This window comes from Lissotriton helveticus, chromosome 6, assembly GCF_964261635.1.
Source record: "Lissotriton helveticus chromosome 6, aLisHel1.1, whole genome shotgun sequence".
NCBI classification, from domain to species: Eukaryota; Metazoa; Chordata; class Amphibia; order Caudata; family Salamandridae; genus Lissotriton; species Lissotriton helveticus.
In genome coordinates, this window is record NC_136067.1 from 461,877,053 (window position 1) to 461,903,113 (window position 26,061).

Below are 26,061 nucleotides of genomic sequence, written 5' to 3' on the forward strand. Positions count from 1 at the left end.
TGTTAAACTGTAGGTCCCTTCCCAGACACTATTTGGAAATTTCCATTCTACTAGAAGAGCTACATCCCGACGCTCTGTTCCTGACAGAAACTTGGCTGCAAGCAGAATCAACACCTGACCTCATTCAGGCCCTCCCCCAAGGCTACCAAATACTGCGTGCCGACCGCATAAGCGGAAGGGGGGGGGGGTCTAGCAGTCATCTATAAAGAATGTCATGGGTGTCGCAGCTCCCCCATTGACATACCAGACTGTGAAATTCTCCCCTTTACTATAGACTTCTCCCCCACCTGCACCTTTTCAGGAGTGCTCTTATACCGCCCACCCGGCGCCCTGGGACAATTCCCTACTACCCTCCCACCTATTATTGCCAGTCTGGCATACAGCCCATCTAATTTTACCCTTTTAGGGGATTTTAATTTCCATTTTGATGACCCCACAGATGTCACCGCTTCAGAACTAACTAGGAGCCTCTCTGCTCTTCAGCTCAAACAGTTAGTCTCCAAACCAACCCATATTAAAGGTCATCTCCTGGACCCTATTTTTAGCAATAGCTCAGATCTCCGAGTTGGCATCCCTTCACCCCTTCCTTGGACGGACCATTTCCTTATGCAACTATCCTGGCTCACTCAAGACTCACCCCCCTCCCCTTTTCTAGGAACTCGCAGAAGCCGCAATTGGTTGAAACTCCCTCAGTCAAAATGGCTGGCAGGCCTCGAAACCTCTTAACCACCCAGCATCCATGATCCCACACTGGCCAACGAGAATTATAACAAATGGATCTCTGACTCACTCGACTCAGTACTCCCCAATAAAAAGATTGAACGGAGATGGCGACTTGACTACTCTCCTTCCAGGAAAAGGGAATACAGAGCAGCAATTAAAAACTACAAGGTCAAAATTAAATGAGCACAATTAATGAGGCAGCCTCAAAACCTAAGGAAATATACCGCATAGCAAAAATTCTTCTTCAACTCCCTGAAAAACCCTGAGATCCCGTGAGTGCCCAAACCCGCTGTAATAACTTAGCAGAATTTTTCCTCCACAAAATCGAAACAATATATGCTTCCTTCCCCCGCCGCGTGACCCCGCCTCAGACACACTCTGATCCAGAGCCTCAACTCTTAGTCACACTTGACCATTTCCCTCCGTTAGATCCTATTATTCTTGAATCCATTATGCACCAGGTAAAATCTGGATCTCCTAATGACCCTGCACCCCCACGGACCTTACTCCGAGCTACCAGCCATATTTTACCCATAATTTTGGAACTCCTCAATGCGTCTTTGTCCACGGGCATCGTCCCACCTCCATGGAAACGAGCCATGGTCAGAGCCCTCCTTAAGAAACCTATTCTGGATGAAAATAACCCCACCAACTATCGACCCATTTCCCTGCTGCCCTGGCTAAGTAAAATTTTGGAAAAACATGCTTACACAGTGTTAACAGAGTTCCTTGAAACTAACAATCTGTTGGACTCCACCCAGACGGGGTTTGGCCCCCTTCATGGAACTGAAACCGCTCTGGTCGCAGTGAATGAGGTGGCCAGGAGGATCCTAGATCAGGGAGACTCTGCAACCATCAACCTCCTCAAATTAAGTGCCGCCTTCGACACTGTGAGCCACAACATCCTACTACATCGACTTAGGAGAAAGGGAATCTCGGTGATGGCAATCTCCTGACTTAGGTCGTTCCTCTCCAATTGCTCCTTCCAGGTCTTCGAGGGTGATTACATCTCCCCCAGCAAGCCTCTTGGCTGCGGTGTGCCGCAGGGCTCCTCCCTGAGCCCAGCTTTATTTAACCTATACATGAGCTCACTAACCGATGTCGTCCGCCCTTTTGGAGTGAAAATTGTCACTTATGCGGATAACACTCATCTGGTGGTGGCTCTCAACTCCCTGCAAGCCGCACCCAATTGTCTGAGGAACTGCCTTGAAGCAGTCGCCGACTGGATGACATCCTCTTGTCTTAAAATGAACAGCGACAAAACAGAGCTTATGCTCCTTGGTAACCCCTCTAACACCGCCATTAACTCACTATGGCCTCAGTCCCTGGGACCTGCCCCAGTGCCTAAAGACACCATCAAAAGTCTGGGGATCTGGCTAGATAAATCCCTCAATTTCAACTATCACGCAGTCAAACTTTCAGCCACTTGCTTTGGCCTACTAAGACTCCTGCGTAAAATCCTCCCTCTGCTACCTTTTCATGCAAGACAGATCATGATCCAAGGTTTGATCTTATCCCACTTGGACTTTGGGAACACCTTATATTTAGATGCCCCCCAGATGACCCTAAAAAAGCTACAGATCATTCAGAATTGTCCCGCCAGAACCCTTCTCCAGATCCCTCGCCGACTCCCAGTGAAACATAGACTGAAGGACCTTCACTGGCTCCCTGTGAGGGAAAGGGTTGAATTCAAAGCACTAGGTATTGCTCATCGAGCCTTCTGGGGCCCCATCATCAACCAATCGCTGATAACTGCCTATCAGCCGACCAGACAGCTCAGATCCAGATCTTCTTTCCTAGCCGCGAATCCTAGGTTCAAAAGAGCCAGGTGTGGAGGCCGCTCGTTCTCCTATAACTCGGCCAGGCTTTGGAACTCCCTCCCCCTCCAACTCAGATCAGAGCCCAAGTTACTTACCTTTTGTAAACTTCTAAAAACCTTGCTTTTTAACACACCAGAATAGTTGCTGAACTGTTTTTGGTACAAGCGTGATGTCTCCAGTGCTAGGACATCTAAGGGTAGCTACCACGCTTTATAAATGCTCTTTTCATTTCATTCATTTCAGGTGATGAAGATCTGGATACAAACAAAATATTCTTCTCACAACCATCCGCACTCATCTGCGATAGAACCGCTCCCAACCCCTTGTCACTGGCATCAGTCGTCCAAATAACAATTTAGATTGGGGTCAAAACTACTCAAAGCATTCACACTTTCCAAATACAATTTTACCTGACGAAATTCTGTCTCACATTCAGTGGTCCAATCAAACTTTGTGTTCTTATTCAACAATGAGTGTATGCTGAATACTTTACCAGCAAAATTCGGGATGAACTTTGCACAGTACTCAGCCATACCCAAAAAGGACCTCGCCTCCTCCTTACTTGTTGGAGCAGTTGAACCAACAATAGAGTTGACCAACGCAGGTTTGGGTTTCACATCTTCCTCACATATTACATGTCCCAAATAAGACACACTTCTCTTTGCAAACTTGCACTTGTTAAGCTTCACTGCCAAACCAACCTCTTGCAACACACCCAAAACCTCCTGCAACTTGCAATCTTGTTCTTCTTTACATCTGGCAGACACTAAAAAGTCATCCTGGAAAAATCTTAATCCACTCATTTTGCCAAACAACTTATACATCAAATGCTGAAACAGTGCAGCCACTGATGCTAAGCCGAAATGCATTAATTTGAACTGGTAGCAACCTATTGGTATCATAAAAGCTGTAAGCTTCCTTAACTCCAGCGTAAGTATAACTTGGTGGTACGCCGCCGAAAGGTCAATGGTGGAAAACCAAGTCGCTCCCTTGAGAGACAGCACCATCTCATTGATCTTAGGAAGCGGAAACCTTTCAATGACAATATTGTTATTCAAATGGCGCAAGTCGATGCATAAACACATTTTCCACTACTCTTGCGTGCTATCACCACTGGAGAAATCCATTCAGAACATTCCACCTCTTCAATCACATCTCTTTCAATCAACCCTTCCAACTCTTTCACCACTTCATCTCTTATTAACATAAGAATTGCTCTCACTTTGTGCACTTTAGGTACTGCATCCTTTTTTAGCACAATGTTATGCTCAAACCCCTTAAGAACTCCTAAATTCTTACTCAAAACTTTCGGAGTTCCTTGGTCATAACCTCTTCTAGTCTACTGGTGTCATCCACGATAAGTACTTTCTCTCTGCTATTCGGGTCCAAAACGATGTGCAATTTTTTCTGGTCCATCCAACCTAAAAGTGATGGTCCTAACTTAGCTACAGCTTCCCTCTTGCTGACCTCCCTTTAAAAAAGAATGTTAACCACCTGAACCCCAACATATTGATTTCTCGCCCGTGAAACTCACAGGGTGAACATTATTTGAAACCAATTGCTGTCCTATTTTCTTTATGAACTTTCCTTTCCAAATTTCTTCACTTATAATAGTATATGGTGATCCTAAGTCTGCAAACATCTGAACGGAGACACCCCCTATGGATGTGTCACACACAGGCTTCCCATTCACTGACCCATCAGAAACATTCAGACCAAAATTCCCGTGCAAGCTCTTCACACAATCCCACTTAGACTTACCACTTTCTACCTCACTGCCTGTATGACTATCATCATCCCACACACACTTAACATTGCCTTTCCTCCTCCTACAAACTTTATTAAAATGTCCTATTAGCCCACAAATACTGCATTTCCTTGTAAGTGCAGGACAATATTTGCTGAATGCGAAGAGTTCTTTGTTTACCACTGTCCACCATGCCCCTCCCCGACCCGCCTCTCTGCCCCTCCGAACTCCCTCCGCGGGCCGCGGCTGGTTGTGGGGCCCTGAAGGGTTGTGATCCCCCATGCACTGCATGGGCTGCAGACTTATGTTACTCCCTTGTTGCAAATTTGAAAATGTTTAGAGTAGTGGTGAGATAGCATTCTTCTTTCAAAAATTGTATTGTCCAATTATAAAAGGTAAATATTATAGAGGTAAATGTTGAATAAGATATTGATAATGTTTCTTCGTCACAGCTTTACCATAAAGAATAACGCAAAGATAATTTTGTTTTTTTCCGAAATTTAGCTATGGAAATGGTTTTACCTATTATCAAACTAAAGAAGGAACTTATTTATGTGTTATTGTCCTTCAATCATGTTTATGAATGTTCACATAATTGCTTCTGATCTGAATCAAAATCTGGGCATAAACTAAGCATATTATTTACTATTTCTTTAACTTCTTTTCAACATGTGCAGGGTCATCTGCATCTGAGCTGAAGATCGTGTGCACAGCAGAGGGCATTAGATTGCATTGCTTCATGAAATACTTTTCAGAGGAAATGAAGGTTCAGTGGTATCAGAAGTATGTATCTTTTATAATCCCTTTGTCACCTTAAATCGCTAAATATGGCATGAGTAGTGATTAAATCATAACCTACTGAGTTAATCTTTCCTGTGCAGTAGTCTGGGAAATGCTACTATGTTGGTTTGTGCTTCAAACATCATGCAATGTGACATTAATCAGTTTCCATGATTTAACAAAGAAAGACAGAATAAGCCAGTGTTACTGAAATAAGGTCAGCTAGTGTTCTGTTTCTACTGTCGATTAACGACATATATGGCAAGTGTCAACACTGCACAGTGCGCATGCCTGATGACTATCTACCTAGGGCTAGATGTAGGTAAATCTTATTTACCGATTCATAAATATCGAATTTTACCGATTCGGTATTTATGAAATCAGTAAATAAGATGTAGGTAAAAATTCGGTAATTTGTACCGATTCGGTAGGATTCGTTATTTACCGATTCGGTAATTACCGAATCGGTATTTGCCATTGATTCATATGGGCCTTGAAGCCCATTGGAATCAATAGCAAATACCGATTCGGTAATTACCGAATCGGTAAAAATACCGAATTGCCAAGGGGGACAAGGTGTCACTTTGACACCCTGTTACACCCCTGTTTCTGGCTTGTGTGCCATGTGGCACACATACATGCCCTAAGGGCATGTGTGTATGTCACATGGCACAGGTGTACATGCACAGATGTGCATGTACACAGGAATTCGTTATTTACCACCCAATGGTATTAGGTGGTAAATAACGAATTCTAAAGGCCCTGTAGCACTGTTTAAAGTGCTACCTACATAAGAAATTACAGATTCGGTAATTTTACCGAATCTGTATGTTTTTGCTACCCCTACATACCAATGTCCAAATACCGGTCGGAAACGGACGAAAATCTGTATTTTCGGCCGTTTCCGACCGGTATTTGGACACCTATATCTGGCCCCTAGTCCTTAATGATCGCTTCTAGGGAACTTTAGATTTCTCATACTTACATGTTCCCTACAAGTGTACCCTACCTCTTGTGGTGGTGGCAGCTGACCGTATTTTTCCTCCTATTTTCACCAATTGGTTCAATGACTGTGGGTTAAGTTGGAAGAGACCAAGTGAGAGACCTACAATACTAGGGCCCGATGTAGGTCACCAAATACCGGTCGGTAACGGCCGAATTCGGCCGTTACCGACCGGTATTTGGTGATTGAGATGTAGGGGCCGTTATTTTACAGAATCGGTAAAATTACCGATTCGGTAATTTTACCGATTCTGTAAATTACCGAATCGGTAATTTTACCGATTCGGTAAATCCCAGATGTAGGTAGCACTGATTACAGTGCTACAGGCCTTCAGAATTCGGAATTTTACCACCCAATCCTATTGGGTGGTAAAATACCGAATTCAGGTGTGCATGCACATCTGTGCATGCACACCTGTGCAATGTGACACACAGACATGCCCTTAGGGCATGTATGTGTGCCACATGTCACACATGCCTGTACTTGGGGTGCTAGAGGGTGTCAAAGTGACACCCCCTGCACCCTTGCAGGATTCGGTATTTACCGATTCTGTAAATACCGAATCGGTATTTCACATTGATTCCTATGGGCTTCAAGGCCCATAGGAATCAATGTGAAATACCGATTCGGTATTTACAGAATCGGTAAATACGGACTCTTACAGAATCGGTAATTTTTTACCTACATTTGCCTTCTTCCAATTTACCGACTCTTAAATACCGATTCGGTATGAGTCGGTATTTAAAAGTCAGTAAATCGGAATTACCTACATCGGGCCCTAGGAGTTTTCATGCTGTAATGCTCAGCTTGTTTCCCAGGACGAAATCCACGATTCATGTTTAAGGCCAGTTACATAATGCCCTATTACCTTTCCATGTGTATGATACTGATTACTGCTATTATCTGGGGATATTGTTATATAGTCAACACCTTACAATAAACTAAGATGCTCTTCCAGGAACTGTAGAACATTAAAACTCCTAACCTCGTTCATTATCTGGGACCCTTTAAATCTTACATTGGATCACTAGCATTCCCTCAGATGTGTTTCCAGAATAATCTTCTTATACAGGCTAAGGGACCCCTGCCTTGCACGAGTCTCTGTGATTAGTTCCTTGTAGCTGTTGGGCAAGCACAGGCAACATTTAATTTACACTGGAGTAATCTCTCATAACTACCAGCATTTCATGTTGTGAATGTTATGTGAATTGAGACTTTGTTCAGGTAAAAATCCTCGATGGAGCATGGTAAGAATCGGCCTGGGTTAGAAAATAGTCACTGGCACCAAAATAAAAGTACCCCCTATAAGTGTATTAGATAGCTAGTAAGAGATGTTTGCAAATTGTGGCCGTTTTGAACTTGTAAAGACCCACTTTATGAAAGGTATACACATTTCGCCCGGGCCTACTTTTAGAATGCCGCAATTGGAGATCCCAGTTCAAGCATTAACAGAATTTCTGAGCACATAGTTGTTGATTTGCTATTTGTGAATGGTTTGCGTAGCAGGAAGACGCCATAGGATTAAACATCTGAACAGACCTGCGAACTTGTGGTTTTCCAAAGTTAAAATTAAAGGATCTATGAACCATCCCCTTCTGAAAGGTACTTTCCTGTAACATGCAAAGTACAAAGCCATTTCATATTTCTGAGTAGTTCATAACGTTTTGCGAACAAATAACTTACTTATAGGTACTTCACTCAGTCAACATCTCTAGTGCTGCATCCTAAGACCATGATGCATAGAGGATGTGGAGGCTACAATATTTGTAGTCACTGAGAAAATGATCTGCAACCACTTGATTTATGACACATTTTAACCTAATGTTTTATCTCGCAAAATTATGTACTCTTTAAATTCTCTTATCTTTATGGCCTCAAACGTGCTCTCCTGGTGTTCAAATCGGGGCTCCTTGGCTCACTGCAAGCAACAATGCCGACCTGGTTACATAGATAGATTTTAATTACTATGAAGAATGGAATAAAATGTATATGGTCCACATTTTTACTGGCTGTACATTAAAATATGAGTTATATGAAGTTTGTTTCGAACTGATGTATTGTGAATCGTAGCAATGTTCAGCTTGTTGCTCAATGCATTGTGTTTCTGCTAAACAGGCTTAATTGCAATGAATACTTGGTAAAATGACCACTACCTCTCAATATTAGTATATCATCAATGATTTCTTTCAGCTATGAGTTTTTCAAACCTTCCTAAGATAATTTTTATCCAACCAGGGAGTCAAAGATATCTTCGAGCGACAGGTTGAGAATCGGGGGCACTGATGAGTATGCTTGGCTGCAAATATGTGAGCCGACTGAAAGAGACAAGGGGAAGTACACGTTTGAGGTTTTCGATGCAAAGACGTCGCACAAACGTGTCATTGATTTAGCTGGTCAAGGTAGGTTACCAATCATTGACGGTCAGACATGACATTTGCATGATTCAGAAGCATCGTTACCTATGATACCACTCTGTAGTTACTAAATATTTCGGCACACAATACAGTTATTTTTTAAACTATTATACGAATATGACTTTGCTCGATTGTTTTTGGTAATCCTGTAATTACTAATCACGCTACGTCTTCCTATGCTTTTAATTCTACAATGAAAGTGAACTAATTTCTAGTATGTTTTGTCGAGTAAGAAAAAAAGCTTTGCACTGTATATTAAAGAAATGTCAATTGGCATTCTTTCCTTTAATTATCCTAATCATGATACGTTTATTAAAATGGAAAAATAGTGAGCACTCACCTCTGACTTTTTCTGTAACCTGAAAGGACTAATTTCCAATCCTAGCAAGTCCAACTCAGTAGGGTGGCCAGAAAATTGTTTAATATATCTTATTTGCAGTGGTTTGTGATGGCAAAACCGCTATATGGACCGCTATATAAAAACAAAGTATTACTGTTTAACAAAACGTTACACTTATTTAGTGTTTCTGGCAACCTTTCCTTTTACCAGCCAACATTTCACCACAGCATTATATTCATCAATTTTCTTTTTGTTTAGTAGGCCCGTTATTTTTATATTGCAAATAATCATAAAGAGGGCGGATACTTTGGGCATGGTGCATTCAATCTTATTGGCAAATTCAGTGCATGACATTTTACTCCATGCTAATACATCATATTTAGGTATGTCATCAAGATATTCACTTTTTCAAGGATTTAAGGACTGCTTATCACCCTTGGATCACTAGTCAAGATATACAACTGTATTGGAGGCATTCTGTTAATAGTCTGCCTTTGTTCACTTTCTTTACAGCTTTCACTGAAGCGTTTGCAGAATTTCAGAAACTTAAGTAAGTTTTTAGGTCTCAGCTACAGGCAGCTTAAACTTTGTCTTGGCCAGACCCATTTCTTCTGCTACACATTAAATGGGTTTTGGATCAGCTGCTTGAGCATGATTGGATGTCTTTGTTGTTTGTTTTACTTCTCTGTTGCAATGGTTTTCCTCCCTATTCATATGTATGTCCCACCCTGGTGCATTTTGTTTTCACACTGTTTTGATTGATTGACTTGTATTGTTCCATTGCTGATGTTGCATGCAGTCGGGGAACTACTTTTTTCTTTTCCTGTAAGCTCTTTGTGGGAGTTCTTGTGTGTTTTTGCTCTCTACTGCTGCTTCCCCCCTTCACATCACTCCACCCCATAACTTCTCTCTGTGTTGTGTCGCCATTCTCACCCTGGCCAGCTCCTCCACAAACTCTGTGTTGCTTCCAAGCACCCCTATCACCTCACTGCTGAACTGCTCACACATTATGTTGCTTCATCCTATCCTGCCTTCTCCTTTCCCAGCTCATTTCTTTGCTCTCCATGTTTCTCCCTACGCCCTCGCTACTTCGCTGATCCCCTTGCATTTCTTCCCCCCACCCGCCACCTCAAACCTAGGACCTGTTTCACAAATGTAAACTTACACTTTTGGTTACTTTTATGAATGTTTGCCAATCACAAATCTATTTTAAAAGTAGACTCCGGTGTATCCGCATATACAAAGATAGGACTGTCCTATCCTTTTATGTCCGGAGACTCCGCACTTGTATAGATACTACTCATAAAATACTCTTGTGATTAGCAAACAATCATAAACTTGCACAAAAGTTTATGTTCACCTTTGTGAATCAGGTCCCTAGAATTATTATTGACTTTTCTGATCCTTATGAGAATCTTTTGGCAAGACATTGTTATGTGCCAGTTTTTCAAGACTGACTGGAGTCTTTGTGCATCTGGAGTACCGTTGGAGCAGTGCTCGCTGTTCTTTATACTATCACCCGAACACTAATTAGAAAGCAAGTGAATGAAAGTGGACATAAGTATTGCGAGATTCTCCCAACTTGATGACATTTACTTATGTCTAACTTGAGACAGAAAAGTTACTATTGATGCCCATTTAGAGCAAATAATGCATAGCCTTCTAGTGCTTCTGACGTACTTTGAAGCCAGCAACTAAAGGTCACCTTCATCCAAACGTGCACTAAAATATAAATGGCTTTAGGTACCTTTGGGCTTTGTGTGATCTTTGCAATGAAGTCCTCCTACATAATACATTCATTGGTCAGCCGGTCTAAATTATTAATTGTGATAGAAGTTGGCCAGTGGGTCACAATTTGAGCAGTCCCGGTTGAATTAAGTTGTTATTATTATTTTTTTTACAAAAGCCTTCAGAAAAGAAACGAAAGGGTTTTGCATCATCAGACAGTTTGTGTCATCAAAGAAGTTGTTATAACATAACTGAATACTTTTTCTGGTATTCACAGTGGTGGCTCCTCCGCTAAGGCAGAGGACCCTCGCCTACTGCCATGAAGCAGCAAAAGAAAGGGAAAAATAAAATGATAATAAAGATGGTATTATCATTTTATTTGTTCCTCCTGCTGCGGCAGCTTGTTTGAGGTGGCGGGCTGCAGGGGAGTAGTGGTAGAACTCTCCTAAGCGTGCAATGACTGTTTGGCCGGCCTTCTCAGGCCACCCAAAAGAGTCATGCGCATTTTCCCTGTTCTCCATGCAGGCTGCATTACAGCCTGCATGGAGAACATGCCCACCCCTCCTGCCCTTGGCTGAGCGCCGTGTCACAGCGCTCAGACCAATCACTACGCTGCATTGCAGTGTTGTGAAAGTTCTTGTGCTTCCTGTTTCTCCCAAGAAACCAGGAAGAGGACACCGGGGAGGTAAGTGTTTTTTAACCAATCCGCTCCCCCCCACCTGCCTTAATGCTGCTTCCAGGAAGCCGCCGTGACTGAGTATTCAATCATTATTTACAAATGTCTGTGGAAGTGTTGTAGGGACACATGTATATGACAAGAAAACAGGTGTGGCCTTTCAGTGTTGCAACTGATGGCACTAGTGCTAGAGCAATTTAAAATTTAAACTGCTGAACTACTTGGACTGCTCTAGCTCCAATGAAATTGTACACCACCATGTGTTCCTGCAGTTGGTCAGATGCACTTGTGCAAAATTTATTTTTGGGAAAATGTATGTAGTGCAAATATCGTACTTCCTTTAGTAGACAGTGGAAACGGTGCAAAGAAACACCATCCCTATCCAAATTATCCAAAAATGCAGATGCTAAATTGATCTTCAGAATCAAATAAATTCACATCTTGATAGAAAATGAGCAGACGAAACAAACAGTTAGCAATTTTGTAAAACCTACTGTATTTTATTCATTTTGCTTTTGCTGCTTAATATGTTCACTGTATTCCTTTATTGTACAAAGGGGTTGAAATGGACAAGCCTGTGTAATCGAAAATCGTTAAGTACTATACATTAGAGTTCAAGTGCAAGAAGGAGTCCATGTAGGTGCAAAGAGATAGGTATCTACCCAGCAGGGCACAGTGTCCGAGAAGAGGAAGGTTTTGCCACTATATCGCTTTAGAAGAATGCATTCGTTCCAGGTCATTTGTACTCCTCCCTTTTTACGAGCGACAGACAGTAAATGAATATGAGCTCCATTGTGTGAGATCAAATTCCCGCTTTGCAAATCCCGACCATCTGTGGGTTATGAAAGCGTGCGGAGACCTCTGAAGTCTGCCCTATGTGGTTGCAGCGCACTCTTCTCCATTGTTTTCTCACTAATTTACCCGTTTTGCTAATTGCTTTTTTAATATGAAGAACATATCAACGTTAGCAAAACATTTGTACAAAGTGAACGCATTTCAACTGCCTTCTTTGGTGACCCATGAACCGAAACAAAGTGGCCTGGAATAGATTTGTGAAAAACTCTACCTGCTAATCTGCACTCAGAAAAAAGTCTCTTACACACTTTCAAGGTCAGAATTCTGCCTGGTCAATAGGGTGTGCACCAGAATATCAATTCACCGAAATACCAGGTGTAACGCAAGTGATATTATACAGTATTAAACCACCAATGACATCACTCAATCAATTAATCAGGGTTTTTTAAGCACACTATTCACCCGTAGGGATCTCAAGACACTGTGAGGAGGAGCAGCTCCGGTCAGTTGAAGAGCCAGGTCTTGAGGGTCTTCCTGAAGATGTGCAGGGTGGTGGCATGTCTGATGTTGATCTTGAGCTTGTTCCAGGTCGTGGCCGTGACGTAGGAGAAGGTACTTCCACCTGTTCGTGCTCGGCGGATGCGCGGGGGTTCAGCCAATGCAAGGTTGGCTGATCGGAGGATCTTCTTGGGTGCGTGGAAGTAGATTCTGTCATTGAGATATTGGGATCCAGTGTTGTGAAGACATTTGTAGGCATGGGTGAGTATCATGAATGTTACTCTCTTCTCCACAGGGACCCAGTGGAGGTTCTGCAGGTGTTGGGTGATGTGTTTGTGTTGAGGGATGCAGAGGACAAGTCTGGTTGCGGTGTTCTTTACAATCTGGAGTTTGTGGAGCTGAGACTTGTTTATCCCAGTGTAGAGGGCTTTTCCGTAGTCGAGTCTGTTTGTTATGAGTGCGTGCGTGATGGTCTTCCTAGATTCCGGGGAATCCATTTGAAGGTCTTTCAGAGGATGCAGAGGCTGTTGAAGCAGCTGGAGGCGAGGGCGTTGACCTGTCGGGTCATGGAGAGGGACAAGCCGAGTACGATGCCAAGGTTTCTGGCGTGGTCCGTGTGGGTGGGAGGGCTGTCGAGGTCGCTGGGTCGCCAGGTGTTGTCTCATGCAGAGGGGAATGGTCCCAGGATGAGGACCTCTGTCTTCTCTGATTTGAGCTTCAGGCAGCTGCTGCTCATCCAGATGCAATGTCCTTCATTCCTTCCTGGTAGTTGTGTTTGGCGGTGATGGGGTCCTTGGTGAGGGAGAGGATGAGCTGGGTGTTGTTGGCGAACAATTCTATGCTGAGTCCGTGCTGTCTGACGATGCCGGCGAGGGGGGCCATGTATATGTTGAAGAGCGCCGGCTGAGCGACGATCCTTGGGGTACTCCACAGTTGATTTCCGTGGGTTCGGAGAGGAAGGGTGACAGTCTGATTCTTTGGGTTCTGCTGGTGAGGAAGGAGCGAATCCAGTCGAGGGCGGGTCCCTGTATTCCGGCATCGTGGAGTCTGGCGGTGAGTGTGCGGTGGGAGACGGTGTTGAATGCTGCAGAGAGGTCGAGTAGGATCAGGGCCGCGGTTTGTCCTTGGTAGAGAGGGTCCAGATGTCATCTGTTGCCGCGAGTAGAGCGGTCTTGGTGCTGTGGTTGCTGTGAAATTGAGGATGGAGTTTTCTTGGATGAATTTTGTTAGTTGGGCGTTGACGGTCTTCTCAGTGACTTTGGCCACGAAGGGGAGGAGGGAGATGGATTGGTAATTCTTGAGGTCCGTGTGATCAGCTGAAGGCTTCTTGAGCAGAGGTCCTTGCCCCCACATAGCGGTTGAGGGTGGAGTTGAGCTGTTCCTTAGTGACTTTGTTCCAGTTTCTTCGTGTAGGGTGGGTTGCAGGTTTGGGCGGCGTGGGTTTGTTGACGAGGAAGTGTACATAGTGTTGGTCTGTCCAAGGGAGTTGCGTGGTGTGGCTGATGCGGATGTTGTTTCCACCTGCGAAGATAGGGTCGAGGGTGTGTCCTGCCTTGTGAATGGGGGTGGTGATGAGCTGTTTCAATCCGATGCTGTCCAGGAGGGTGGTGGAGTTGGGGATGCTGGGGTTGTCAAGGTGGAAGTTCAGGTCTCTGATGAGTATGTAGACCAAGGAGGTGATGGCGTGGGATGCAATGAGGTTGGCAAGGGTAGTGGTGAAAGGAGTGAGAGGTCCGGGGGGTTGTAGGCCAGGGTTCCGCGAAGTGTGGTTCTGGGGTTGGTGTGGATCTGGAGAGTAAGGTGTTTGGTGGTAGAGAAGGAGTCATTCGTGGTGGAGGTGGAGAGTCTGAGGGAGCTCTTGAGTGCGATGGCTAGTCCTCCTCGTGGGTGGTTGTGGCAGTCTTCCTCTGGATCTTGTATCCGTCTGGGATGTCGGGGCGGAGGAGGCGTTGGTCCACGTTTCTGTGAAGAAGGCAATGTCTGGCGAGAGGGTGTTGAGGAGCTCCTAGATCCCTATGGTGTGTCTGTGCAGGGAGCATACGTTGAATAGGATGCACTTCAGGGTCTACCACTACCTGGCGAAGAGGAGGAAGGGGCAGCAGCGGCTGAGGCTCAGTCAGCCGAACTGCACGTGTAGAGAGCTGGGTCACTGACCTGGAGGTCCGAGGTCCTGCTCAGACGTCCGCGCAGTGGTCGCCATTAAATAGGGGAAGGGGTAGGGAAGTGCAGCTGGGAGGCGGGAGTGGGAAAGCCAACAAGGGTGAGGGGTCGTGGGCCAGCAGCGGCAAAAACAACAGGCAGGATACAATGCAAGACGAATACAATTAAGGCAAAGGAAAAATAAAGATTGAGAATGAGAACGACATACAATTATGCAAAATAACGAGCTAGAACAAAAATACAATACAAAATACAATTAAGGCAATAACAAGCAAGCACGACACAAGTACACGAGGACAGCAGCTTCAAACCACTACCTGACGGAGAGGAGGAAGAGGCAGCAGCGGCGGAGGCACAGAGGCAGAGGCTCAGTCAGAGGAGCTGCACGGGTGGAGAGCTGGGTCACTGACCTGGAGGTCAGAGGTCCTGCATTCCATCCTCTGCTCTCCTATTTGCTGCTGAATGGCTAAGGGAACAAGTGAAAAGTACAAAAAGTAACCAGAGCTTTCAGAGCCCCTTTTCGGTTTTGGCTACAGAGAGCTATATTGGATGTGTTTTCTTACTCTCCACCTTGTTTTCTTTCTCCGTGGCCCCTCCTTAGGCGTGCTCACAGAACATTAATAAAAGACAATAGCAAAGATTTTTAAAACTGGGACCTACTGCTTGTTACTTTATGGTCAGTTGCTGTTTTAGAATGTCACAGTGCCAATATCTTAACAGCCATGTAATTGTTTTTTTTGTTTTTTTACTTCCAGGCAAGCTGCGTTCGCTGAGAAGAGTAAGTATTCTGCCCTTTTGATTAAAACATTTATTTATTTTTGTGTTACACTTGACCACCATTATTTGAAAAAATATCGATGATTTTGAACAGGTTTTTGTTAATTTTTCTTTTCTACTTCATCTGATCATATTTTAGATCGTGGCAAAGTTATTGGCGGATTACCTGATGTGGTAACTATAATGGATGGGAAGGTAAGGAGATAGTTATATGATTACAACATTTTTATATACACTTTTTTTGATTTTTACTTATATGGTTGAAACATGACAACCCCACATACCGCTAATCACAAAAGGAAACATAATCCCAGTCTTCAACTTTACCGACCCCAGCCCTCAAACCAGAACTCTGGATACATCTCAGCCTTTCATGCAGTGGCTATAAAAAAGTAATCACCCCACTGACCCTTTATCTTTTTTGTGTAGACATCCATAAAAGATTATTTCCATAAGATAGTACATCTGTCAATACCTCTCATTTCTCTGTCAGAGGGACATATTTCGCTCCTCAATATTTAGTAGTGTCTCCCAAGCCCACCAATGCACTTTACCCCCTTGAATCCTGAAGATCCTCAATCACCCCTAGGAGTAACAGATTTGGTGGGGGTACCAGAGACATCCTAACACCAATGATAGTGTCTGGAAAACATTCTGCCAATGTGCCTGGAATATTGAGCATTTTCACGCCATACAGAAGTAATCTCCTATCTACCATAAGGAAATGTTTTTTTACTTTCTGACTGGATTCATAGGCCACTGCAGTAGTGAGATTGTTCTTTTACAAATTGCATTGCTGGAAATGCACCTTGCCTGTATCTAGATGACTGCGGAGCACATATTGAAAGCAGATGTTAATTATCTGCAAGACTTTTCCAAAGCTTTAGGTTTAGGGTTCCCGATTAAGAGTGTCGAATGATTGCAACTTGCTCACAACTTAAGTCAAAAATGTGTTTTTATTTTTACTTTTCTCCAATGTAATGAGCAGTCTGGTCTAGAAAAGAATATATTATATATTGCACATCTGTCCAGAATGTAACGGTTTTGCACTAAGTGCTGAACCCGTTGGGCTATATTACTTGTCTCATATTACCTGACCTGAGCAAGATCTGTTCGAAGCAGTCCTCACAGTGCACAGCCACTGGTGGAAGTAAGAATGTGATCTTTATTGGGTTTCAGATCACTCACTTTTTGAAACTCTGTGTGCATTTTCCCTGATATCACATATTTTTCCGCTTGTAATGTCATCGCTTCCCTGTGCCAGTGTCTCCATATAAGAGTGCATTTGTCTCTCTGTCCCACTGTCAGTGCATATCCTGACCCAATGTCTTTCTATTCTCTGTCCCAGAGCTGGTGCATTCCTTGTTTCAGTGTAGGCTCCCTGTCTTGGTGCACTCCCTGTCCTGCTTCTACTCTCTTCCCTGTCCTGGTGCTTGTCTGATCTAAGACCTCTCCCAAAGATGGCTATGAGGACATGCCACCCCAGCTCTCTCTCCCCAATCATAATCACTACACTTAACTGCAAGACCCAAGCATGAGTGCTCAAGGGTGGCAGAGCTCTGTATTCCATGCATGGGCCTGACCTTGTGTCCTGACTGAGGGAGGGAGGCGGCATATGCCTCCCATAAATTGGGACTATACAGTCTGGACCAGGGTCATTTTGTGTAACAGCAGGCAACACTTGTCTCAGAAGCTCCGTTGTTTTCGTCTGTGATACTTTAGCTCTATTCTCGTCAATAACAGCTCCACCATGACAAGATTCAGTAGCTTTGTATCCATTGCTTTCTTCTTTGATCCCTGAACTCTTTTCTCATCAATAACTGTCTTTAAAGCTCTTACATGTGAACTAGGTAGTTACGCCCCCAACTGAGACAGAATTAGATACATTTTTGCATAGAATGCACTCCACTTTGCAGTTGCACATACTTCTGTCTCGCTATGGGGGAAAACAACTGCTCTTATTCCAGGGAGAACAAACCACTGGAATGTTGTGCTTGGAGTTGTGAATCTCGACATCCAAGAAGCTTTTCCAGAATGCACTGTTTAGAATACACACATTTCTCCCTCACCAGGGTCTGACCAGCCACTGTGTCTCTTAGGGTAGTCATTGGAGCCCCATTCACATTGAAGGCACCTGTCAGCGAGCCCTTTGCACAAATGACAAGGTTCACCAGTCTGTAATGTGTCCCTGTTAGGTTACTCCTACATCTGGAGCACATTTCCAACTATTTTAGAAGTCAGAAAAAGTTTCAGGTGTATTCAAGAAAATATATGACAGTTGCAGATTTGCTTGACACTTCCAATGAGAAATATGTTTGCGTGCAGAATGTCCATCACATAAAAAATTCAGAAACTGTGAAAGTGAGACGAATGCAAATTTACAAATTCAACTACTTTTCACCCTCTGACTCTAGAATTTTAAAAACACTGCTTTGCTAAATTTCATGGTATTTTGCAAAAATCACATCATATAATGTAAAATATGACTCAGCATCTGGTGTGGAAATTGAATGGGAACTGCTAAAGTTTTTCCGGGTATTATCCATAAAAATGTAAATTCAAAATAATGACATCTATATCCATACAATCTCATTTATTGCTATTCGGATCCTAACACTCCAATTGGTTTGTTCCATGCCTTTTGCAGTCCTGAAAACATATTTATTAAATCTGTTGTTCTATAGTAACTCACTATATGAGTTTATTTATATTAACTAAATGTGTGATTTTACATTTGTTTGTTTTCCTCCCCTCTCTAGACTCTAAATTTAACTTGCACAGTGTTTGGCGATCCTGCGCCTGAAGTGAGCTGGCTGAAGAATGACAGAGATCTTGAACTCAACGACCACTTCTCAGTGTCACTGGAGCAGTCGAAGTATGCCAGCTTAACCATCAAAGGTGTGTCCTCAGAGGACTCCGGCAAATACGGAATCTACGTCAGGAACAAGTACGGAGGAGAAACGGTGGATGTCACTGTGAGCGTGTACAAACACGACGAAGAGGTGCCGGAAGTTAAACCAACGCAGCCCTCAAAGCCAAAACCTGCAGCACCCGTAGAACCACCTGCTTCGGCTCCCAAGCCAGCTCCATCTAAACCAGCTGCACCCGCAAAGGTGCCACCCAAAGGAGTAAAATCCACCAGAAAGTAAAGCACAAAAATGTAGATAAAAGAAAGTTCCGGTGCTCCAACTAGATTGTTAGAGATGTTCATGAAAATCTATAGTAGGTGTATGTCCATCTAAAATGTTTACACGATGCTTGTTTTCACTACGAATGTTATATATACAATAACATCTGCCCTTAACCGAGAGTGCCTATTATTTTACGAGGTGTGCATTTTTACCAAGATCGCTTTCGCAGTATACTAGATAATACAACTTTGCAGCTGAGTAGCTGAACACTGGTACTATCCAAGTCGGGGATGCTAACCATGATAATTCTCAACACATTGAAAACACCGAATCTATCTGTGCTTTTCTCTTCCCTGTTTTACAAATATCACAGGGCCATATTATCAAGAACAGGCGATAAAATTATCGCTGCTTTATCGGCAGGAAACTGCCGCTAAAGCGGCGATAATGGGCTTGATAATATGCCCTTGTGAATTCCCATAGCAGCCCAGGTTAACACCAGAACCTGGGCTGCTATGGGAATTCACAATGACATATTATCAAGCCCATTATCGCCGCTTTAGCGGCAGTTTCCTGCCGATAAAGCGGCGATAATTTTATCGCCTGTACTTAATAATATGCCCCACAATTTCCATATAACTGCAATCCAGCCTGAAACTTCTGGTGCAACAGCTGGAGCACGCACCTGCATTCAGACAGCCCTTAATGTTAGGTTCCTGCTTCTGTAAATGCCAGGAGAAGAGACACGCATTACTTGTTAAACTTTGTAAAAGTATACAGGAAACAGATACACTGCAGACTAGAGTAAGACGGGTGCGTTGGTTCAGTCCGGCCGCCCTGCTTTCATGAGTCTGTACTGCCAACTGGTCTGTCCCTTAAGGTCGGCGATGGCCTGAAGTCTGCAGTACAGTATTCTCTATCCATATCAAAGGGAAATGGGTTTTGCAAGGCAAATGGGAATGTAGCATTTCCCGCGCATCATTGTGTTTTCTTCTTCTATAGCAAACAACAGAGTAGCTACAAATTCTCTTCTGAAATTTGAGAAATGATTTCTTGTGCCTCACACAGGCAGGCACCCAGCCTGGGCCGCTAGACACAGTTTGCCGGATGGGATACTCGTTCGATATTCAGTGGGTGTTCGTCCACTGTATTACTAGTGTTATAGACAACTGTATTTGTAGTGAGAGATAGTAGCCTCATGTTGATTGTATATCCCTCCGCCAAATACTAAAAAAGCCCTAATTCAAAGAGACGTAACACATGATCTACAAAAGAAGACATTTGCAAATAAATGGAGCACTGAATTTAATATTCAGCGGAGAAACAAAAAAAACTATTAGCAAGCAGTGTAAACTGTTTCAGGGGTACTGTTAACATTCTGCTGCCTATTTTGAAACAGTGGGTAATATTACTGGTGCTTGCAGACATTTTACCCAGTACTTATGCCTGACTTTGATTTCTAGATATGTGAGCCAATGATATTTCGATTAAATATCTTATCTAGAAGTGCTACTGTTGAAATATTAAGTCGTGAAACAAACAAGTTACAGTAACCCCCTGAGAAAGAGCTGCAGTCACCTTTTTTTTTTTTACATATCAGGGCAGAGAAGTAGCTGCAACATTTTGTGCAATGTCAGTCGGGCTAACTCACTGTCACCGGAAGATTGTTCTAATAATATCGACATGAAGAATATTGTGTAACAAGAATATCAAGGGACAAAATATCGAAAGGTAAATGCATATATCGAAGTATAGATTTACGACTCCGAACTGTACCTGCGTTGAAGTTATATGTACTGCGTAGGTACATGTATGTGGAGTTAGTTATAGAAAATCTAGACTTAACTGTCAATATTTTTTTTCTTGATATTTTCTCTCCGATATTTAGTACACTCAATATTCTGATTTCGACATCTAGTATGCACTCCTCACAGGAAGTGCCTGATGATAATGTTAGCACAGAGCTTCTGTAGGTATTGCTTTTGTACCAAACCATACGTTTCTTAATAAAGAAAAATAATACAGTGAATGCTATAAAAGGGACACTACTCATTAAATTGAATTATGCAGCATTTGTATTTCTTGTTATGTGCTAATAAAGCTAGAACTCTTCATTCTGTGTTTTTTTCACTGATTAGCGTCTAGAACAATTCCTTTCCCACATGAGGAAAGGAAGTCTTTATTGTATGCGGTTATATAAAACAATTAACATTACTAAAACATGGAGACATAATGCACATATTGTAACAGGACAGTCAACACTTGGGTGCAGTCATTTGAAACCATTACAGTTACTAAAAACAGAGATCGAGTGGCGCATATTCAAACAGTGTAATCAGCATTTGAAACATATAGGGAATACCACACTAATCAGCTGATAGACAGTAGGGGACCCAAAAATGCTAGCGAGAGGTGCCGCAGCCAATTTATGCTCAAATAGAAACCATCAGAGTTGCGATACACTGAGAGGTTTCAATACAATAAGGAGGTACAGCCTGTCCTATCTGCCTCATATAGATTCAATAAGAATATGTTTTAAAAAACACCAGATTGATCTTCACAATGTGTGCAAAATTCCCGCAAGTGCTAGTGCAAAAGCTATAGCTATAGCAGCAAATTATTCTGTATAAATAGCAGCAGGTTAGTCCCTAAAGTGCTAGCGCAATGAATGAAGCAGCAAATTGTTCTGAAAAAAGGAGGAACAAAGAATTCCTTAAAATAATTGTCAACAAAATTACGTCCCACAAAAATCATGTATTACTTAATCTTAAAAGAAGTAATTATGATTCATATGTGAAAGAACCTTAAAAAAAAGAAGAGTAGCTTGTTGATCTGCTGGTATTCACAAGTATACCGGGCATGCTTCGGTATAAAATATGGCAACAGATTATTCGTAAGAGTTTCAACATCAAGGATTCAACATTTTGAATTCACTGACCCATGTGCGAACCCAGCCCTATGTAAATACCAGTATTGCATCTGAGCTAAAATCTCGTAAATGTTGGCACAACGTTATACAGCAGATCAATTGTTAAACTAATGTCTAGGGTCAATTTGGGGCTGGGCTAGGCTTTTCAATGGGCACCAGAGATGCCAGCAGCGCCTCCCCCGCCCCCCACCTGAGCGGAACCCCTGTTTGATGGCATGGTAACTAGGCCTGGGCTGTAAATTCCGTTCCGCTCGCGGAATTTGAGTAATTTTGCGTTCCGCGGAGAATGCGGAATTGCCCAAAATTCTGTGTTCCGCAGCTTCGTGGAATTTTTTGCTTGTTCGAGTTCTCAAAATGCGTGATCGCAAGATATTTCCCCCCGAGCATGCAAACAGCTTTCACGAACAGGAAAAAAGCATCGCAAACAAGCAATTCCGCACGTTCGTAGAATTTCTGCGTGCTCGCGGAGGTTTTTTACCATTTGACGCAAATTCCACCCACCCCTAATAGTAACACGTTCAACAGGATGTTCAGAGTTGTATTGTCAGGGTTTAATGAAGCAATGATGGCCTACCGGCATGCACGAACTCCCAACTTGTTCCACACTCCTCGTAGCCTGTTTCTGCACTCATTCAGCAGTGCTAGACAGAGACACCCAAGGTGTTTAAAGGATTCTTTGCAGTGGCAGCAACCCCTACAGGTTGTTCCATTGGTGGGTCAACACAAGCTAGCTAAATGTTTTAGGAAGGGCCACTTCCCTAACCTAAGAGCCATAAATCTTGCCTTCAGATGAATAGCTTACGTGCAGGTGAGATATGACACCAGGGAGGCTGGCTGGTACATGTTGATGACGACCCAGGCATGTCTACGCCGAACAAAGAGGGCTCTATCCAGGCGTGCAAAGCCTATTAGGTTGAATGAGCTTCAGCCCCCCATTGTGTGTGTCAGCCCGGGCTGAGACAGCTTCCCAGGCACACACACAGCCGCACCTGAGTACTTCACAGGTCTTTATAAGACAATTTAGTTGCTAACGATGCTTTGTTGTTTTTCCACCCCTTCTTAGAGCACCTGCATCTCCACTCTGACTATCGCCGGAAGAATAAGAATTAGCAACCCCCCCCCGGAAATTTTTTAGTAGTTCCCCCTGAAATGTGGCTCTAGTTCAGTGGTAGAAGTGGGCGGGGACGGAAGGGCACGGCGTGCCCCTACTTCTAAAAAAGATTTCAGTCCGTTCCCCTACTTCTTACTTTCATAAAAAACATCCCGGGACGGCAAGAATAGTCCTACTGAAAAAAACGATAACTTTTTTCATTCAGATTCCAGGGGCTGCTCGCACTTCTCTGTGAACTCCAGAGGCTGCAGCAGCCCCTTCCTGAGCTCGCACAGTCTGAGGGCAGGCCCATTGTCATTCTGATTGAGGAAGATTAACCCCTTTGGAATGACAATGCGCCCGCCCTCTGCCTTTAGCATATCAAGTGAGTGAGATCGGAGTTGGTGATTACCAGGGCCGGACTGGGTACAGAAACCAGCCCAGGCAAACTGCTCAGCGGGCCACCCCTGGGGTGAGGGGGAGTGCAGCCCAGCAGCTTGAGCATATGTGCTTTCTGTTTTGGGTAATAAATCTGCATTCTACCAAGTGAACTCACAAATAAGAATTAGTGGTCGTATTTCAGAGACCAGTTTCGCCCAGACCTATAACAAAAAGCTTCATTGCACTAATGTCGTAATGCTTTGTACCTTCCTGTACTTTACTACATACTTCTTGCTACCACCCATTGCCACCTGTGTTCAGCGGACCTTATTGTCAGGAGTTGAGAGATATTTCTTGATTTTCTCATCATCAGTCATTTGCTAATCAATAGGATTACCTCTCTTTTGATATTAGTCCTTATAACCGTCAACCCTATCCCAGTGTTATTTTTGTTTATTTATTTACTATGCATTTATTTTTAAAGTTTTACATAGTGCAAACTTAACATAATAGGTATAAGAGCACTTTACATTAAAACAGTTACATACATACATTTTTCATTTATTTTCGGCGAAATTCACAAAGTACCAGTATTAGGTCACAGATAATATTTCCAGTTCCATTTCAGTTTTGGCTTTCCCCAGACAGAGTACTGTAGGGAACTTGACACCTTGCGTAATTTGTCAATGTTGTACACGGATTGAACTGGGCAGGAGCAGTGGGAGCAGTGACTGGACAGAAGAGGTGACAGGAACGGAGAGGTATTAGGGCAGGAGAGGTGACCGGGCAGGAGAAGTGACAGGTAGGAGGAGTGACTGGCAGGAGAAGTAACGGATAGGAGAAGCGACGGGGCAGGAGAGTTGACGTGTCAGGAGCAGTGGCGGGACAGGAGAGGTGACAGGAAAGGAGAGGTGATGGGGTAGGAGAAGTGACGGGGCAGGAGAAGTGATGGGGCAGGAGAAGTGAAGGGGCAGGAGCGGTGATTAGGCATGGGCAGGAGCGGTAGCCGGCAGGAGCAGTGTACGGATAGGGACAGTGAACGGATAAGAGCAGTGAACGGGGCAGGAGAAGTGATGGGACAGAAGAAGTTATGGGGCTGGAGTGGTGATCGGGCAGGAGTGCTGCCCGGACAGGAGCAGTGAACGGGCAGGAGCAGTGAACAGGCAGGAGCCGTGACGGGGCAGGAAAAGTGATGGGGTGGGAAATGTGATGAGGCAGGAAATGTGAGAGGCCAGGAGCAGTGACGGGGCAGGAGAGGCAACAGGAAAGGAGAGGTGACTGGGCGGGAGAGGTAACTGGGCAGGAGAAGTGACGGGGCAGGAGAAGTGACGGAGCAGGAGAAGTGATGGGGCAGGACAGGTGACGGGGCAGGAGAGGTGACGGGGCATGAGCTAGAGCAGTAACCGGCAAGAGCGGTGAAAGGACAGGAGCGGTGAAAGGACAGAAGCGGTGAAAGGACAGGAGCGGTGAAAGGACAGGAGCGGTGAACGGGGCAGGAGCAGAGAACAGGGCAGGAGCAATGAACAGGGCAGGAGCAGTGAACAGGGCAGGAGCAGTGAACGGGGCAGGAGCAGTGAATGGGGCAGGAGCAGTGCCGGGGCAGGAGAAGTGATGAGGCAGGAGAGGCGACAGGGCAGGAGAGGTGACGTGGAAGGAGAGGCAACAGGGCAGGAGAGGTGGCCGGGCACAAGAAGTGACGGGCAGGTGACATGACAGGCAGGTGATGTGATGGGCAGGAGAGGTGACGGGGCAGGAGAGGTGACTGGGCAGGAGAGGTTATGGGGCAGGAGAAGTGATGAAGCAGTAGAAGTAATGGGGCAGGAGTGGTGATTAGACTTGAGCAGGAGCAGTGAACGTGGCAGGAGCAGTGAAAGGGGCAGGAACAGTGAACGGGGCAGGAGCAGTGAATGGGGCAGGAGCAGTGAATGGGGCAGGAGTAGTGAATTGGGCAGGAGCAATGAACGGGGCAGAAGTGACGGTGCAGGAAAAGTGACAGGACAGGAGCAGTGACGGGGCAGGAGAAGTGACGGAGCAGGAGAAGTGATCGGGCAGGAGAGGTGATGGGGCAGGAGAGGTGACCGGGCAGGAGAGATGACGGGGCAGGAGAGATGACGGGGCAGGCGAGGTGATGGGGCAGGGAAGGTGACGGGCAGGAGAGGTGACGGGGCAGGAGAGGTGACGGGCATGAGCTAGAGCAGTAACCGGGCGGGAGCGGTAAAAGGACAGGAGCGGTGAAAGGACAGGAACGGTGAACGGGGCAGGAGCATTGAACAGGACAGGAGCAGTGAACAGGGCAGGAGCAGTGAACAGGGCAGGAGCAGTGAACAGGGCAGGAGCAGTGAACGGGGCAGGAGCAGTGAACGGGGCAGGAGCAGTGAACGGGGCAGGAGCAGTGAACGGGGCAGGAGCAGTGACGGGGCAGGAGCAGTTCCAGGCCAGGAGAAGTGATAGGGCAGGAGAGGCGACAGGGCAGGAGAGGTGACATGGAAGGAGAGGCAACAGGGCAGGAGAGGTGGCCGGGCACAAGAAGTGACGGGCAGGTGGCATGACAGGCAGGTGATGTGATGGGCAGGAGAGGTGATGGAAAGGAGAGGTGACGGGGCAGGAGAGGTGACTGGGCAGGAGAGGTTACGGGGCAGGAGAAGTGATGAAGCAGTAAAAGTAATGGGGCAGGAGCGGTGATTAGGCAGTGAACGGGGCAGGAGCAGTGAACGGGGCAGGAGCAGTGAATGGGGCAGGAGCAGTGAATGGGGCAGGAGCATTGAATTGGGCAGGAGCAATGAACGGGGCAGAAGTGACGGTGCAGGAAAAGTGACAGGACAGGAGAAGTGACCAGACAGGAGAAGTGACGGGACAGGAAAGTGACATGATAGGAGAAGTGACGGGACAGGAGAAGTGACGGGACAGGAGAAGTGACGGGACAGGAGAAGTGACGGGACTGGAGAAGTGACGGGACTGGAGACGTGACGGGACAGGAGAAGTGATGGGGAAGGAGAGGCAACAGGGCAGGAGAAGTGACCGGGCAGGAGAAGTGACGGGCAGGAGAAGTGACCGGGCAGAAGAAGTGAC

The 26,061-nt window shown here is 44.8% G+C and overlaps 1 protein-coding gene across 1 annotated transcript in view; it reads left to right on the forward strand.

The window, feature by feature from the left end:
- Window positions 1-18,765, forward strand: part of MYOM2 (myomesin 2) — a 724,606-nt gene extending 705,841 nt beyond the window's left edge. Inside the window, exons 32-37 of the mRNA XM_078647923.1 lie at window positions 4,968-5,073; window positions 8,309-8,472; window positions 9,341-9,377; window positions 15,440-15,462; window positions 15,601-15,656; window positions 18,221-18,765. Of these exons, the coding sequence (XP_078504049.1) occupies window positions 4,968-5,073; window positions 8,309-8,472; window positions 9,341-9,377; window positions 15,440-15,462; window positions 15,601-15,656; window positions 18,221-18,610 (776 nt within the window). The 3' untranslated portion in view covers window positions 18,611-18,765. The remainder of the gene's footprint in view (window positions 1-4,967; window positions 5,074-8,308; window positions 8,473-9,340; window positions 9,378-15,439; window positions 15,463-15,600; window positions 15,657-18,220) is intronic.
- Window positions 18,766-26,061: the final 7,296 nt, after the last annotated feature.